The sequence below is a fragment of the Rhinoderma darwinii genome, chromosome 2, assembly GCF_050947455.1.
Source record: "Rhinoderma darwinii isolate aRhiDar2 chromosome 2, aRhiDar2.hap1, whole genome shotgun sequence".
Taxonomy (NCBI): Eukaryota; Metazoa; Chordata; class Amphibia; order Anura; family Rhinodermatidae; genus Rhinoderma; species Rhinoderma darwinii.
In genome coordinates, this window is record NC_134688.1 from 482725265 (window position 1) to 482743662 (window position 18398).

General features: G+C 44.8%; 1 protein-coding gene across 2 annotated transcripts in view; it reads right to left on the reverse strand.

The window, feature by feature from the left end:
- Nucleotides 1–514: 514 nt before the first annotated feature.
- Nucleotides 515–18398, reverse strand: part of LOC142741685 (protein mab-21-like 3) — a 38598-nt gene continuing 20714 nt past the window's right edge. For both annotated transcript variants that reach the window (XM_075851031.1, XM_075851030.1), the window contains 4 exons: nucleotides 9437–9728; nucleotides 2968–3149; nucleotides 1547–1741; nucleotides 515–1375 (listed from right to left, as the gene is read on the reverse strand). In XM_075851031.1, the coding sequence (XP_075707146.1) occupies nucleotides 1115–1375; nucleotides 1547–1741; nucleotides 2968–3149; nucleotides 9437–9728 (930 nt within the window). In that variant the 3' untranslated portion in view covers nucleotides 515–1114. The remainder of the gene's footprint in view (nucleotides 1376–1546; nucleotides 1742–2967; nucleotides 3150–9436; nucleotides 9729–18398) is intronic.

An 18398-nucleotide genomic window follows, 5' to 3' on the forward strand; every position in this document is an offset into this window, starting at 1 on the left:
CCTCATCCTTCATGCCTCATCCTGCATGTCTCATGCCTCATCCTTTATACCTCATCCTTCATGCCTCATCCTTCATGCCTCATACTTCATCCTTTATACCTCATCCTTCATGCCTCATACCTCATCCTTCATGTCTCATACCTCATCCATCCTACCTCATCCTTTATACCTCATCCTTTATACCTCATCCTTGATGCCTCATCCTTCATGTCTCATGCCTCATCCTTTATACCTCATCCTTCATCCTTCATGCCTCATCCTTTATACCTCATCCTTCATGCCTCATCCTGCATGTCTCATGCCTCATCCTTTATACCTCATCCTTCATGCCTCATACCGCATCCTTCATGCCTCATCCTTCATCCTTCATGCCTCATGCCTCATCCTTCATGCCTCATCCTTCATGTCTAATACCTCATCCTTCATGTCTCATGCCTCATCCTTCATGCCTCAGCCTTCATATCTTACACGTTCCAGTGAGTTGTTCATAGTGGATTTTATTGTAATGGTGCAGCCTCACAATCCACAGGATAAAGGCAACAACTGACCCTACAGCACATTACACAGAGTACATTTATATAATCTCTAGCTATAGATGTGTTCTATATATTGGGGTGGCGTTATATATATATATATAGATATATATATATATATATATATATATATATATATATATATATATATATATATAATGACATGTTGGGTCACCCCACAATCCACCAGGAAAATGATAGGGCCTAATGCCCTGTGCCAACAATTATAATCTTGAAAACAGTCTCACAAAGGACTCCGCTACGTAGAGCTGACGATGAGCCACATCTCATAATAAGCCCGTTCCTACCACAGCTGTCACTAACCGTTATCTCCGCCCCCGAGGATCGCAATGGCTCTAGATCATCCTCACATCCAAAGTGAAACACACTGGACTAGACGGACATGCGATCCCTCCATGGAACAGGTCAGAGAGGTCACAAGCGCTGCCATTCAGAAGGAATGCTTATTGTTCCCACTGGGGGCAGATGAGTATTCCCTGACTCTGTTAATCCTAGAGAGGCGGCACATCTTCAATCACTGAATGCCATCACTATGAGTCAACTGCTCCTCAGGGGCGGTCTCAGCAGACGGAGGCGTGGTCATAGTATGAAGACAGATTCAGAGTGGGGCTCTGCAAGAATCGACTCAGTTTGTCAGCCAGCTTGTCTAACTGGTTGGTGTCTGCGTATTTAAGAAGATTTGCACGTCTGACAAAGTAATGACGTAGGAACCGCTGACGGGAGCATTTCAAAAGTCTGCGCACAAGACGTAGGAAGCAGGAGCCGAAATCAAGCCAAGCCTTTGAGGAAGGGTTCCGCTCACACTGCCAGAGGAGGATCATCTGTGAGGAAGAGGACAGTAAATCGTCATCGGGGTTAAATATGGACAAAAGATTCACCAGAGACGGGTGACATACAAAATGGGGCTGTGGCCTACAGAGGCTCCTCCACCTGCAGGGGGTCATTGAGAAGCACTGTGCCCCTGCTGATGACCCCAAACTCAGACATCTCACCTGCAGATGTTGGGAGGTGATAACAGGGCGAGATCCAGGGCACCACACATCTTCCTTCAGCTGCCGAATCACCCGCAGACACTTCATCCGGCATCCTCCATCCTCGTCTATCCCCTCCAGCAGGAGGCGCTCTGCACGTAGGAACGACAGCTGCCAGTGGTAATTTGTTCGAGCAATAAGGTCAAAACCAAAAGACTAAAGAAAGTAAAGAAATAATTGCTGAGCGACACAAAAACCCTGAAAAAAGGTGTGACACCAAACAACCAATGAGCTGAAGTGTGCAAAGGATAAGACATTATATATATATATATATATATGTGACATCTTCAAATGTTACTCTACCCAAAATATAAACTCCACTCATACTGCATTATACCATCCTTATTCTATCCATAACTACTGACTACCAGCCTGTATACCATGTGTGAGAGGTTGTCACAGCCCCGCCCCCTGTTACTGACATCACTGATATATAATATAATTACATGTGATCAGACATGAGATCCACACATCTTATATACAGTAACAGCTATTCATCTATTACTACTGACAACCAGCCTGTATATCATGTGTGAGAGGTTGTCACAGCCCCGCCCCCTGTTACTGACATCACTGATATATAATATAATTACACTATGATCAGACATGAGATCTACACATCTTATATACAGTAACAGCTATTCATCTATTACTACTGACAACCAGCCTGTATATCATGTGTGAGAGGTTGTCACAGCCCCGCCCCCTGTTACTGACATCACTGATATATAATATAATTACATGTGATCAGACATGAGATCCACACATCTTATATACAGTGACAGCTATTCATCTATTACTACTGATAACCTGCCTGTATATCATGTCTGAGAGGTTGTCACAGCCCCGCCCCCTGTTACTGACATCACTGATATATAATATAATTACATTGTGATCAGACATGAGATCCACACATCTTATATACAGTCACAGCTATTCATCTATTACTACTGACAACCAGCATGTGTATCATGTGTGAGAGGTTGTCACAGCCCCGCCCCCTGTTACTGACATCACTGATATATAATATAATTACATGTGATCAGACATGAGATCCACACATCTTATATACAGTAACAGCTATTCATCTATTACTACTGACAACCAGCCTGTATATCATGTGTGAGAGGTTGTCACAGCTCCGCCCCCTGTTACTGACATCACTGATATATAATATAATTACACTGTGATCAGACATGAGATCCACACATCTTATATACAGTAACAGCTATTCATCTATTACTACTGACAACCAGCCTGTATATCATGTGTGAGAGGTTGTCACAGCCCCGCCCCCTGTTACTGACATCACTGATATATAATATGATTAAATTGTACAGAATGAAGAATGTGACATTTTCAGTCCCTCATGAATTACAGACCTTCACACAACACGCACTGTCTTTGGAGGGCCATCGCTTAAAGAACCGCGGCCACCGAGCCTTCCGAGGCCAACACCCCGGGATCTCCACCACCGGGAGCAGCTCCACCTCCACCGTCTGCCCGGTCGTCTCTACGATCACTCTGATGGTGGTACCGATAGACTCAAGCACGCTCACCCTACCTGACGGGGGACACAAATGCAGATGCTGAGAATGAACATCAACATAACGCGCGTGATTCCGAACGACACTGAGATCAGTGCGGATCATTCTACGGACAGTGAAGACTTCTGCGGTATCTGACAGCTTTTGGCCACCCAGCTTTCCTGGAGTCCTGAATATCACTGTTCATGAGGGCTGACTGATAACAGGGACGTATAGACTGGTAACATATTGAGGGTCAGTTTCTGTCCCCACTAAACGGGTCACAGCCATATGCAGTAAATGGTATGAAGATGGGACAGTGCTGAATTGTAGAGATGTAATGATGTGCAGCGTTTATCGCGGCTCCAGTGTCACAGCATACCCCATTACATGACCTCATACCCCATTACATGACCTCATACCCCATTACATGACCTCATACCCATTACATGACCTCATACCCCATTACATGACCTCATACACCATTACATGACCTCATACCCCATTACATGACCTCATACCCCATTACATGACCGCATACCCCATTACATGACCGCATACCCCATTACATGACCTCATACCCATTACATGACCTCATACCCCATTACATGACCTCATACCCCATTACATGACCTCATACCTCATTACATGACCTCATACCCCATTACATGACCTCATGCCTCATTATCTGACCTCATGCCTCATTATCTGAACTCATACCCCATTACATGACCTCATACCCCATTACATGACCTCAAACCCCATTACATGACCTCATACCCCATTACATGACCTCATACCCATTACATGACCTCATACCCCATTACATGACCTCATACCTATTACATGACCTCATACCTATTACATGACCTCATACTCCATTACATGACCTCATACCCCATTACATGACCTCATACCCCATTACATGACCTCATACACCATTACATGACCTCATACCCCATTACATGACCTCATACCCCATTACATTACCTCATACCCATTACATGACCTCATACCCCATTACATGACCTCATACCCCATTACATGACCTCATACCCATTACATGACCGCATACCCCATTACATGACCTCATATCCCATTACATGACCTCATACCCCATTACATGACCTCATACCCCATTACATGACCTCATACCCCATTACATGACCTCATACACCATTACATGACCTCATACCCCATTACATGACCTCATACCCATTACATGACCTCATACCCCATTACATGACCTTATACACCATTACATGACCTCATACCCCATTACATGACCTCATACCCCATTACATGACCGCATACCCCATTACATGACCTCATACCTATTACATGACCTCATACCCATTACATGACCTCATACCCCATTACATGACCTCATACCCCATTACATGACCTCATACCTATTACATGACCTCATACCCATTACATGACCTCATACCTATTACATGACCTCATACCCATTACATGACCTCATACCCATTACATGACCTCATACCCCATTACATGACCTCATACCCCATTACATGACCTCATACCCATTACATGACCTCATACCCCATTACATGACCTCATACCTATTACATGACCTCATACTCCATTACATGACCTCATACCCCATTACATGACCTCATACCCCATTACATTACCTCATACCCCATTACATTACCTCATACCCCATTACATGACCTCATACCTATTACATGACCTCATACACCATTACATGACCTCATACCCCATTACATGACCTCATACCCCATTACATTACCTCATACCCATTACATGACCTCATACCTATTACATGACCTCATACCTATTACATGACCTCATACTCCATTACATGACCTCATACCCCATTACATGACCTCATACCCCATTACATTACCTCATACCCCATTACATGACCTCATACCCCATTACATGACCTCATACCCATTACATGACCTCATACCTATTACATGACCTCATACCTATTACATGACCTCATACTCCATTACATGACCTCATACCCCATTACATGACCTCATACCCCATTACATTACCTCATACCCCATTACATGACCTCATACCTATTACATGACCTCATACACCATTACATGACCTCATACCCCATTACATGACCTCATACCCCATTACATTACCTCATACCCATTACATGACCTCATACCCCATTACATGACCTCATACCCCATTACATGACCTCATACCCATTACATGACCGCATACCCCATTACATGACCTCATATCCCATTACATGACCTCATACCCCATTACATGACCTCATACCCCATTACATGACCTCATACACCATTACATGACCTCATACCCCATTACATGACCTCATACCCCATTACATGACCTCATACCCCATTACATGACCTCATATCCATTACATGACCTCATACCCCATTACATGACCTCATACCCCATTACATGACCTCATACCCATTACATGACCTCATACCCAATTACATGACCTCATACCCCATTGCATGACCTCATACCCCATTGCACGACCTCATAACCCATTACATGACCTCATAACCCATTACATGACCTCATAACCCATTACATGACCTCATACCCCATTACATAACCTCATACCCCATTAGATGACCTCATACCCCATTACATGACCTCATACCCCATTACATGACCTCATACCCCATTACATGACCTCATACCCCATTGCATGACCTCATACCTCATTACATGACCTCATAACCCATTACATGACCTCATAACCCATTACATGACCTCATAACCCATTACATAACCTCATACCCCATAACCCATTACATGACCTCATACCTCATTGCATGACCTCCTACCTCATTACATGACCTCATACCCATTACATGACCTCATACCTCATTATATGACCTCATACCCCATTACATGACCTCATACCTCATTACATGACCTCATACCCCATTACATGACCTCATGCCTCATTATCTGACCTCATGCCTCATTATCTGAACTCATACCCCATTACATGACCTCATACCCCATTACATGACCTCAAACCCCATTACATGACCTCATACCCATTACATGACCTCATACCCCATTACATGACCTCATACCCCATTACATGACCTCATACCCCATTACATGACCTCATACCCCATTGCATGACCTCATACCCCATTAGATGACCTCATACCTCATTACAAGACCTCATAACCCATTACATGACCTCATAACCCATTACATGACCTCATACCCCATTACATAACCTCATACCCCATTAGATGACCTCATAACCCATTACATGACCTCATACCCCATTACATGACCTCGTACCCCATTACATGACCTCATACCTCATATGACCTCATACCCCATTACATGACCTCATACCTCATTGCATGACCTCCTACCTCATTACATGACCTCATACCCCATTAAATGACCTCATACCTCATTACATGACCTCATACCTCATTACATGACCTCATACCCCATTACATGACCTCATACCCCATTACATGACCTCATAACTCATATGACCTCATACCACATTACATGACCTCCTACCCCATTAAATGACCTCATACCTCATTACATGACCTCATACCTCATTACATGACCTCATACCCCATTACATGACCTCATACCCCATTACATGACCTCATACCTCATATGACCTCATACCTCATTACATGACCTCATACCTCATTATATGACCTCATGTCTCCTTACATGGCCTGATACCTCATTACATGACCTCATATCTCATTACATGACCTCATACCTCATTACATGACCTCATACCCCATTACATGACCTCATTACATGACCTTATACCTCATTACATGACCTCATACCCCATTACATGACCTCATACCTCAGTATATGACCTCATACCCCTTTACATGACCTCATACCCCATTACATGACATCATACCTCATTATATGACCTCATACCTCATTACATGACCTCACACCTCATTATATAACCTCATACCTTATTACATGACCTCATACCTCATTATATGGCCTCATACCTCATTAAATGACATCATGCCTCATTATATGACCTCATACCTTATTACATGACCTCATACCTTATTACATGACCTCACACCTCATTATATAACCTCATACCTTATTACATGACCTCATACCTCATTATATGGCCTCATACCTCATTAAATTACATCATGCCTCATTATATGACCTCATACCTTATTACATGACCTCATACCTCATTATATGACCTCGTATCTCATTATATGACCACATACCTCATTATGTGTCCTCATTATATGACCTCATACCTCATTATATGACCTTATAATTTGACCTCATACCTCATTATATGACCTCATACTTCATTACATGACCTCATTCCATGACCTCATACCTCATTATTTGTCCTCATACCTCAGTTTTAGGGTTGCACTTACACATGTGGATTGTTTGTGAAGGCTTCGCGCTGCATGAACTGATTGATTTCATATAATAATTTATTCCATTACTTACTGTGGTTCTTCTTTATTCTACATCGCAGCATGATAAACGACGTTCTCCATCCAGAATATTTCTGCTGCTGCGCTTCATTATATCTCCACAGATCAGCGCTGTCCTATCTTCCTAACATCTCTACAGATCAGCGCTGTCCTATCTTCCTAACATCTCTACAGATCAGCGCTGTTCCATCTTCCTAACATCTCTACAGATCAGCGCTGTCCCATCTTCCTAACGTCTCTACAGATCAGCACTGTCCCATTTTCCCAACATCTCTACAGATCAGCACTGTCCCACCTTCCTAATATCTCCACAGATCAGCGCTGCCCCATCTTCCTAACATCTCTACAGATCAGCACGGTCCCATCTTCCTAACATCTCTACAGATCAGCGCTGTCCCATCTTCCTAACATCTCTACAGATCAGCGCTGTCCCATCTTCCTAACATCTCTACAGATCAGCGCTGTCCCATCTTCCTAACATCTCTATAGATCAGCGCTGCCCCATCTTCCTAACATCTCTACAGATCAGCACGGTCCCATCTTCCTAATATCTCTACAGATCAGCGCTGTCCCATCCTCCTAACATCTCTACAGATCAGCGCTGTCCCATCTTCCTAACATCTCTATAGATCAGCGCTGCCCCATCTTCCTAACATCTCTACAGATCAGCACGGTCCCATCTTCCTAACATCTCTACAGATCAGCGCTGTCCGATCTTCCTAACATCTCTACAGATCAGCACTGTCCCATCTTCCTAATATCTCTACAGATCAGCGCTGTCCCATCTTCCTAATATCTCTACAGATCAGCGCTGTCCCATCTTCCTAATATCTCTACAGATCAGCGCTGTCCCATCTTCCTAATATCTCTGCAGATCAGCATTGTACCATCTTCCTAACATCTCTATAGATCAGCGCTGTCCCATCTTCCTAACATCTCTACAGATCAGCGCTGTCCCATCTTCCTAACATCTCCACAGAGCAGCGCTGTCCCATCTTCCTAACATCTCTACAGATCAGCACTGTCCCATCTTCCTAACATCTCCACAGATCAGCACTGTCCCATCTTCCTAACATCTCCACAGATCAGCACTGTCCATTTTCCTACCATCTCTACAGATCAGCGCTGTCCCATCTTCCTACCATCTCTACAGATCAGCACTGTCCCATCTTCCTAACATCTCCACAGATCAGCACTGTCCATTTTCCTACCATCTCTACAGATCAGCGCTGTCCCATCTTCCTACCATCTCTACAGATCAGCGCTGTCCCATCTTCCTAACATCTCCACAGATCAGCACTGTCCATTTTCCTACCATCTCTACAGATCAGCGCTGTCCCATCTTCCTACCATCTCTACAGATCAGCGCTGTCCCATCTTCCTACCAGCTCTACAGATCAGCGCTGTCTCATCTTCCTACCATCTCTACAGATCAGCGCTGTCTCATCTTCCTACCATCTCTACAGATTAGCGCTGTCCCATCTTCCTAACGTCTCTACAGATCAGCGCTGTCCCATCTTCCTAACATCTCTACAGATCAGCGCTGTTCCATCTTCCTAACATCTTTACAGATCAGCGCTGTCCCATCTTCCTAATATCTCTACAGATCAGCGCTGTCCCATCTTCCTAACATCTCTACAGATCAGCACTGTGCCATCTTCCTACCATTTACGGGATTCACTTGACCTACAGTTATCCTCTCCCCACCCTGAAGTGGCTGATAGCAGAGAGTAAAAGGTTATAGTTGCCTGTTCTACAGCCGGCCTCCCCACCTGAAGTGGCTGATAACAGTGGACATTAGAGAATATTTATGAGTAGAGGGGCTGTCAGCCTCTTACTGGTCAGTTTACGGGCAGGGATGGCTCGTTGAAGGAGTTCCTGGAGAGCGCTGAGTACACGTGCGGGCACCAGGTCGCCCTGGATAGTGACGTCGGTGTCGTGCCAGTTTCCGCTGCTCTTCTGAAATTGCTCCACCTCCAACCACTGGTGAAGCTTCTCCGGCTCCATCACCGGACTCAGGAGTCGCACTCCGCTGGTGGTGTAGTAACGCCAACGCCTCGAACTCTTCTGACGAAACCCGCTCAGGCCCCGCAGGGGAACGGTCACCAGGAGCTGCGACGGGGCCAAAACCTGCAACATCCAGAGAAAAGTCACCACAGAGCCGAAGGAATCAACGTAAATCAACAAAATAGCGCAAACCCCTTGCTGTACATATTCCTGTTTCCTCCAGAGTTGCATTCTGTCGTAACGTGTCTTATACTCCATCATATCCAGCGCTTAATAACTACGGACGCCTCGGACATGGAAAAATGATCTTACACATGTTAGTTGTTACCTGGAATTTAAAAAAAAGTTTCCTTAGGCTACATGCACACGTTGTGTACGTTGCTGTGGAAAATACGCAGCAAAACCGCAAGAAATTCACAGGAAAAAGCCGCACAGGTGCATGTATTGATGCGGTTTTTATGTGGTTTTTACGTTTTGATGCAGTTTCAGGTTGCAGGTTTTGCTGCGTATTTCTGTAGAACAACAGGGATAGAATTCGCAAGTGGAATTGCAGGATAAATTGACATGCTGGGGTTTCGCAAATACGCACCGCGGGTTCATTTACGTCCCGAAACATACAGCAGTATGGACATGAGACCCTCATTGTTTATGCTGGTACTGTACTTCGCTGCGGTTTTTCTGCACATATTTTGCCTCGTGTGCATTCAGCCTTAAGTTTCAGACCGCAGGGGTCGTGGCTGGCCATGAAGCTACGCGACAGTGCGTCAGCCTTAATATTTTTAGACCCAGCCCTATAGGTAACCAAAAAGTTGAATCTGGTAAAAAATAACGCCCATCGAGCTTGTCTCGGGTTTAGCCTCCGGGCAGATTCTAAAAAAACCAGATTCTTGTGGTCGGTAAGGACCGTTACCTGGTGCCTAGCCCCCTCCAGGAAGTGGCGCCACTCTTCACATGCCCATTTAATGGCTAAGAGTTTGCGGTTGCCAATATCATAGTTACTCTCAGTGGGCGAAAACTTCCTGGAGAAGTAGGCACAGGGACAGAGATGGGTGAGGGACCTGGTACCCTGGGACAAGACAGCACCCACTCCCACCTCGGAGGCGTCAACCTCCACGATGAATGGCTCCATTTGGTTGGGCTGAACCAACACCGGGGCCGAGATAAAGCACTTCTTAAGGACCTCAAAAGCCTGGACAGCCTCAGGAGGCCAGTGGAGGAGATCAGCACCTTTGCGAGTGAGATCCGTAAGAGGCTTTGCGATGACCGAGAAGTTAGCAATAAATCTCCAGTAATAATTAGCGAATCCCAGGAAGCACTGTAACGCCTTCAGGGAGGCAGGTTGTACCCATTCCGCCACAGCCTGGACCTTGGCGGGGTCCATGCGGAATTCATGAGGAGTGAGGATTTGACCCAAAATTGTATCTCTTGCACCCCAAACACACATTTTTCGGTTTTAGCAAACAGTTTGCTTTTCCGAACGACCTGGAGCAACTTCCTGACATGCTCAATGTGGGAGGACCAGTCCTTGGAAAACACAAGTATATCATCTAGGTACACTACAAGAAATACCCCCAGGTAATCTCTTAAAATCTCATTTATGAAATTATGGAAGACCGTGGGAGCATTACACAACCCAAAGGGCATGACGAGGTATTCGAAATGACCTTTGGGTGTGTTAAACGCAGTCTTCCACTCATCCCCCTCTTTGATGCGGATAAGGTTATAAGCCCCCCGTAGATCAAACTTAGAGAACCATTGGGCCCCCTGAACCTGATTGAAGAGATCAGGAATCAAAGGAAGGGGGTACTGGTTCCTTACAGTGACCTTATTCAAGTTCCGGTAGTCGATGCACGGCCTAAGACCACCATCCTTCTTCCCTACGAAGAAGAAGCCAGCACCTACTGGAGAAGTAGAGGGGCGAATGTAACCCTTGGCCAGGCACTCCTGGATATACTCTCTCATGGCTTCACGTTCTGGACAAGAGAGATTGAATATCCTACCCTTAGGGAGCTTAGCTCCTGGTACCAAATCGATTGTGCAATCGTATTCTCTATGAGGAGGTAACACTTCGGAGGCCTCCTTAGAGAAAACATCAGCGAAGTCCTGAACAAACTCAGGTAGCGTGTTCACCTCCTCAGGGGGAGAAATAGAATTAACAGCAAAACATGACGTCATGCATTCATTACCCCATTTGGTAAGATCCCCAGTGTTCCAGTCAAACGTGGGATTATGCAACTGCAACCAGGGAAGGCCTAAAACCAAATCGGACGATAATCCCTGCATCAACAGTACATAGCACTGCTCCAAATGCATGGAGCCAACAAGGAGTTCAAAAACAGGGGTATGCTGTGTAAAATAACCATTAGCAAGAGGAGTGGAGTCGATACCCACTACCGGGACAGGTTTAGGCAAATCAATCAATGGCATTCTTGGGGCCCGTCCTGGAGCCGGGACATAATTATACCCACCCGCTGGCTCTCAGAACCTGAGGAGTGGGGCTTTAAGCGTAAATAGAGCCTACAACTCTCCCGAAAGGAGAAAAGTCTTCCGGTCCCCTGAGAATCGGTCAGGCAACTTGAGGTGGGTTTCAAGAGGTGAGGTGGGGGGCACTACCAGGGAAGCATCAGGCAGATTGTCCCTCTGAGCCAGGGCCTGGACCTGTAGGGAGAGGCCCTGCATCTGCTGAGCCAGGGTCTCAAGGGGGTCCATAGATGAGTCAGGGACCAGGGTAGACTAGGTATATGGGCCTGTGATGATGTAATGACAGGGTAGGGAGACAGACAGGTGAGCGCTAATCTACCCGCCACTCAGTCCCTGCCTACTTGCAACGACCCGTCCTAAGCGACGGGGTACAACTGGGCGACGGTCCCTACGCTCAGTAAGTGCAAGACAGACAAAACAGACAGGGGTACACAGAAGCTAGGGAAACGGGGCAGCTGCCCACGGACACACCGTGAGCAACAAGAGTAGTGAACGAGCCGAGTCAAACCAGGAGAGAGCGAGGTACAAAACGCTGAGCAGGAGAGTGGTCAGAAAGCCAAGGTCAATAACAAGCAGAGGATCAGTAGTACAAGCAGCAGCAGCCGCAGCAAGCCAGGAAACAAGCATAGAAGAATCACAGGCAAACGAGGAACAGGAAAGGCAGGTATAAATAGACAGTGGGCGGGAACTAGCTCCGTTTGGTCAGGCTGTGATAGGCTCTCCCACTCCTAAGCCTGCCATCCTGAGTGGTGGAAGATGGAGTCAGTCTCACAGACCTAGGAGCAGGTGCAGACTGATTGCCCACGGGCGTCGACACAGAACCTGTGTCTGGCAAATCCTTTACACCATCACAGCGTGATCTCGCGAGATCACGCTGTGCAGAGTACAGATGGACATGAATGGAGAGAAGTGTATGACTATGATTGGTCACTGATTGGTCAGCATCATACACTTCTCTTTAAAACGCCCACTTAGTCAAAAGGTAAAACACGCCCAGTTTGTCATCAAGAAACTATTTAGCATAAATCTAAAATTGGTCATAACTTGCTAGAAAATGATCGTTTTTCAAAATAAAAACCACTGCTGTTCTCTACATTACAGCGCTGATCACATGTAGGAGACAGGACACTTATAATCTGGTGACAGTCTCTTTATTACTAGGACCACTGTTCTCTACATTACAGCACTGATCAAATTATGTAGGAGACAGGGCACTTATAATCTGGTGACAGTCTCTTTATTACTAGGACCACTGTTATCTACATTACAGCGCCGATCACATTATGTAGGAGACAGGACACTTATAATCTGGTGACAGTCTCTTTATTACTAGGACCACTGTTATCTACATTACAGCACTGATCACATTATATAGGAGATAGGGCACTTATAATCTGGTGACAGCCTCTTTATTACTAGGACCACTGTTATCTACATTACAGCGCCGATCACATTATGTAGGAGATTATAATCTGATGACAGAACCTCTTTAAAGAAGCAATCATGAAAGCTGCAATTCACAAACAGGGATGGTCTAAGCGCTCTCAGCAGATTTCCTTATACGCGGACTTATCGTCTGCGACCCTCTCCAGAAGACAAGAATTTGTTATATTCACCAAGATCCTGAGGGATCACAATATTGCTTATAAATGAGGATTCCCTGTCAAATTTATAATTAAAAAAAATGGATCCACACGTCATCGATGACCCAAAAGAAGAAGCTAAACTTCTAAGTGGTCCATCTATCAACCACCAGATGGCGACAAATCTCCCCCAAGAAAACAACATCCCCCGACCCCAGTCCAAGAATGGACGAAATCTCCAAATGGTCGTCACTCCCAGATTTCTACGTGACTCTGTATCCTTCTCGCCTCTGCTGGACTCTCAGGGACTCTATTTACCACTTCAAGCACTTATTTGATGGCACTGATCAAGAACCTCGAAGCTGACCTGCCCTGGACCGGTACCTCAGGTTTCCTCCATATCTGGTCCATCCCCTCTGGCGGCTTCGGCTGAAACTTCCTTAAAGGGTCTCCCCGAACCTGGACTGTGAATTTATACTGTATTTTCTTTTAGTCTTATGTTACTTGCTGATGTTTTTTCTGGTATTATGTCATGTCTCAGTCCGTGTGATGTTACGGTCTCTCCACATCGTATTTTATACTCGGGTCTATTCTACGGATCTTGGTCACTGTCGTTCACCTAAAGCAACGACAATAATTTGCTATAAATGGTGTTTAAAGTCTCCGCCTTGAACGTCAGGGGTCTCAACAGCCCCTCTAAGCGTTCTCTACTATGGAAAGAGATTCGGAGACAGAAGTGCGATATTTGTTGTGTCCGAGATTCCCTTCTTTTCCAGGGAGATTCATTTACATTTCAAAATCGCAACTTTCCTCATATTTTCTCTGCTCGCACCTCGACAAAAACAACGGACGTTCTCATCACTTTTAAGAACTCCTAAACCCCGACCCGGAGGGGAGATATTTCATTATTAATAACGCTCCGTTCTCTGTTTTTACGCTCTATGCCCCAATATACACCAATCCAGATTTATCAAAACCACTATTGGAATGGCCGCTAATCTGGCTCATGGTTCGTTACTAATAGGCGGTGATTTCAACATGGTCTCTGATCCAACCCTAGATAGAAACCCCTCACCCAACGTTACTACAGGGCCATGTATCCGTGATCTACTGCTTAGGTTGTTCACAAGGAGTGTTTTCAGGCGTATTTCGGGGCATTTACGCCTCGAAAAACGCTTGAAAAACGAAAGCCGAACGCCTCCAAACATCTGCCCATTTTAATGGGAAATACAGCGTTCTGTTCCGACGGGGCGTTTTTTACGCTTCGTTTTCAAAAAACAAAACGTAAAAAGACGCCCGTGAAAAAGAAGCGCAAGTCACTTCTTGGGACGTTTTTGGTGCCGTTTTTCATTGACTCTATAGAAAAACAGCTCCAAAAATGGCCGTAAAAAACGCGAGTGGCTTAAAAAACGTCTGAAAATCAGGAGCGGTTTTCCCTTGAAGCTCCGTATTTTCAGAAGTTTTTGATTTTGTGTGTGCGCATGCCTTTAGGGAACATCTATTTGGCGCGTCTCATGCGTCTGACAGAGACTCCACATATTTTTCTGCTCCACATAACGTATATTCTCATATTGACTTTTTCCTTACTGACAAATGGCTTCTCCGAAAGGTCACGAATGTCGTCATAGATATAATAACGTGCTCCGGTCGTGCCGCAATTTGTATATTAATTCCCGAATCTATTCATCTCACCCCTTCCTCACCATGGAGGCTTTTTTTAGAATCAATGATAATAATGAAACGTCTGACACCGCGGTTGGGTGCACACGAGGCCTTCGGAAGAGGTTTGTTCCTATAATGCGCCCGCCTTGAAAAAGGAGCGAGAAATAAAACAATATTGGAGCTCTCGTCCAAAATCAAACATAGACAGACGTAAACAAAACCCCCTACGCTCCGCTCTCTTAGAATTAAAACGATTGCCTCACCATTTATATCTCATTATGCAACATAGATATGAAGTAAACCGTAGGAAAGCGGAGACGTCGCTCTATTGGCAGGTAACGGGGGCTCAAAGATGCTGAAAAATAAGATCAATTCTAGAAGAGCCAAATCAAGGATCAGCTTCTCGTCTCTAAAGGTTCCACAAGACTAAACCCCCAAAAGATTTCTGAGTCTTCTTCTGAATATTACGGCTCATTGTATAATATATCAGGGAATGAAGAATCCCATCATCCCAATAAATCCTCAATAAACTATTTCCTCAATGAAATTTCTCTTCCCTCCCCGTCAGAACATTAGATGAGATCATATCTGCAATGAGATCGCGGAAGCCAAATAAATCGCCGGCCCGGACGGCCTCACAAATGAAGATTATAAACCTTTCCAAGAAACATTAGCCCCATATTTACTCAAAACACTCCAACAATTTCTCATTCTGGTTCGTGTCCTAACGAAATGCTCCACGCGCTAATCATCACCTCACCCAAACCCGGCAAGTCACCAGACACTCCGGATAATTTCCGCCCGATATCTCGAGGATCTGAAACTATATGCAAAAATTCTGACTGCCAGATTAGTTGATATTTTACCCAAAATGATGTAGAATGACCGGGTGGACTTCATTAAAGGTAGCCAAACCTCAGATGGAACAAGGCGATTCTTGAATAATATTATTGAGACGCTGGAGGCCTCTCGGACTTCTCTGCTTCTCTCCTTGGATGCGGAAAAGGCGTTTGACAGGGTCCATTGGGGGTATTTGAGGTCCACCGTCCAAAAATGTGGTTTCCAAGTCCTGTACGTATCAGCGATAATGTCACTCTATTCTAATCCCAATGGGTCGGTATATACTTCGGGTTTTCTATCGCCTCCCTTTAAAATATCCAATGGTGCTAGGCAGGGTTGCCCAATCTCCCCGCTCATTTTCGCAATCGTAATGGAACCATTTGCGGAACACATCAGAGGGTCTGAAAGTGTTAAAGGAAGTAAGATCGGAAACGCTGAACATCACACAGGTCGCTGACGACGTCCTGATGACTGATCCCGGCACATCCCTACCCTGCAGGTATGGACATTATCAATACATTTAGTTCTACATCTTACTATAAAATCAACACCTCCAAATCCCGGATCCTTAATATGGGCCTAAAGAACTCTATAAAACAGGAACTTTCCGGGAAATATCGTTGTAATTGGCTTAAAAACTCCCTTTCATATTTAGGAATAAAACTCTCTTTTCCCATTTCTAAATTGTTTGATCAAAACGACTGAAACGATGCGGAAAGAAGCCGATAAAGTAGGAGCCCGGGGTGCGGCGCGGACCGGTAGTCATGATCCTCCATAAAATCCTCTACTGATTAGGAATGTTCCCATTTTCTTGCTATTTCCCACATAAGTTGTAATCGATTGTACAAAAGTTCATATAGAGAAAAATGAAGCCCGGAGTGAAGGTCAATATCTCACATCGATCCCACCGGATGGGGGTCTAAAGACCCCGAATATTTCACAATATTATCGAGCGGTGATACTGGATCAGATCCGCTCCTTGTGGTGAAAGGTCCAAACGTTGGGCAGATATTGAACTCAATTCACTCCATAAATATTCTCCACAGCGCCATTTAAACGCATTCACAAGGTTTGCCACAAATTTCATTCCCAAACTCCTCACACTGCAGGCGACGTCTCGGATATGGGAGGCAATCTCCTTAACCCCTTCCCGACCCATGACGTGCCGGCACATCATAGAGCGGGGAGAGGATGATGTTTGGAGCGGGCTCACGCACTGAGCCCCCTACATACACTGCAGGCGACGTCTCTGATATGGGAGGTAATCTCCTTAAACCATGGACTGCCGTATTTTTCGGACTATAAGACGCACCCAGGTTTTAGACAACAGAAAATAGGGAAAAATTTCATATTTTACTTCTTTTACAAAGCAAAAAGTATTGGTTAAAAAAATAATTTGTTGAGTTTCACCACATTCTGAGAGCCAGAACTTATATTTTTCCATTGTTTGCGCGGTGTGAGGGCTTCGTTTTTGCGGGATGAGTTGTAGTTTTTATTGGCACCATTTTTTGGTACATACGATTTTTTTATCACTATTTATTTCATTCTTTGCAGCGCTATGGTGACCAAAAAACAACGATTCTGGTTTTGTTTTTTATGCCGTTCACTGTGCGAGTCAAATAATGCGGTATTGTAATAGTTTCAGACTTTTACGGACGCAGCGATACCAATTTTTTTATTATTTTTTTCTTTTTACATTGTGCTTGGGGAAAATGGGAAAAGGTTTTTTTTAACTTTTAAAAAATTTCCTGAAAATGTTGCTAATTATTTTTTTTTATTACGTTTCATTAGTTCCCCTAGGGGACTTGAACCAGCGATCATTAGATCATTAGATCATTAGATCGCTGGTACAATACATGGATGAGTTACAGAAACAGCGTAACTCACTGAGCTATGCTGTTTCCGTAAATTCTATTCAGTTCTATGGGAGGTACAGAAACAGCGCAGCTCAGCGAGCACTCGGATGTTTCTGTAACTCGACCATGTAACCGTGAAGTGGCCAAAAGACAGCGGAGCCGGGTAAGATAGAACGGAGTTTAGGGGGCCCCATTCTAGAGATAGATGTGGGTCAGGGAGGTGGGACTATCTGACATTTATGATATATCCTGTGGATCCTGTGGATATGTCATAAATGTCCTTCATGGGAAAACCACAATAAATGCCGCAGTCGCTATTGACCGCGGCATTTAACTAGTTAAACGGCCAGGAACAGTTCCTGGCCATTAGA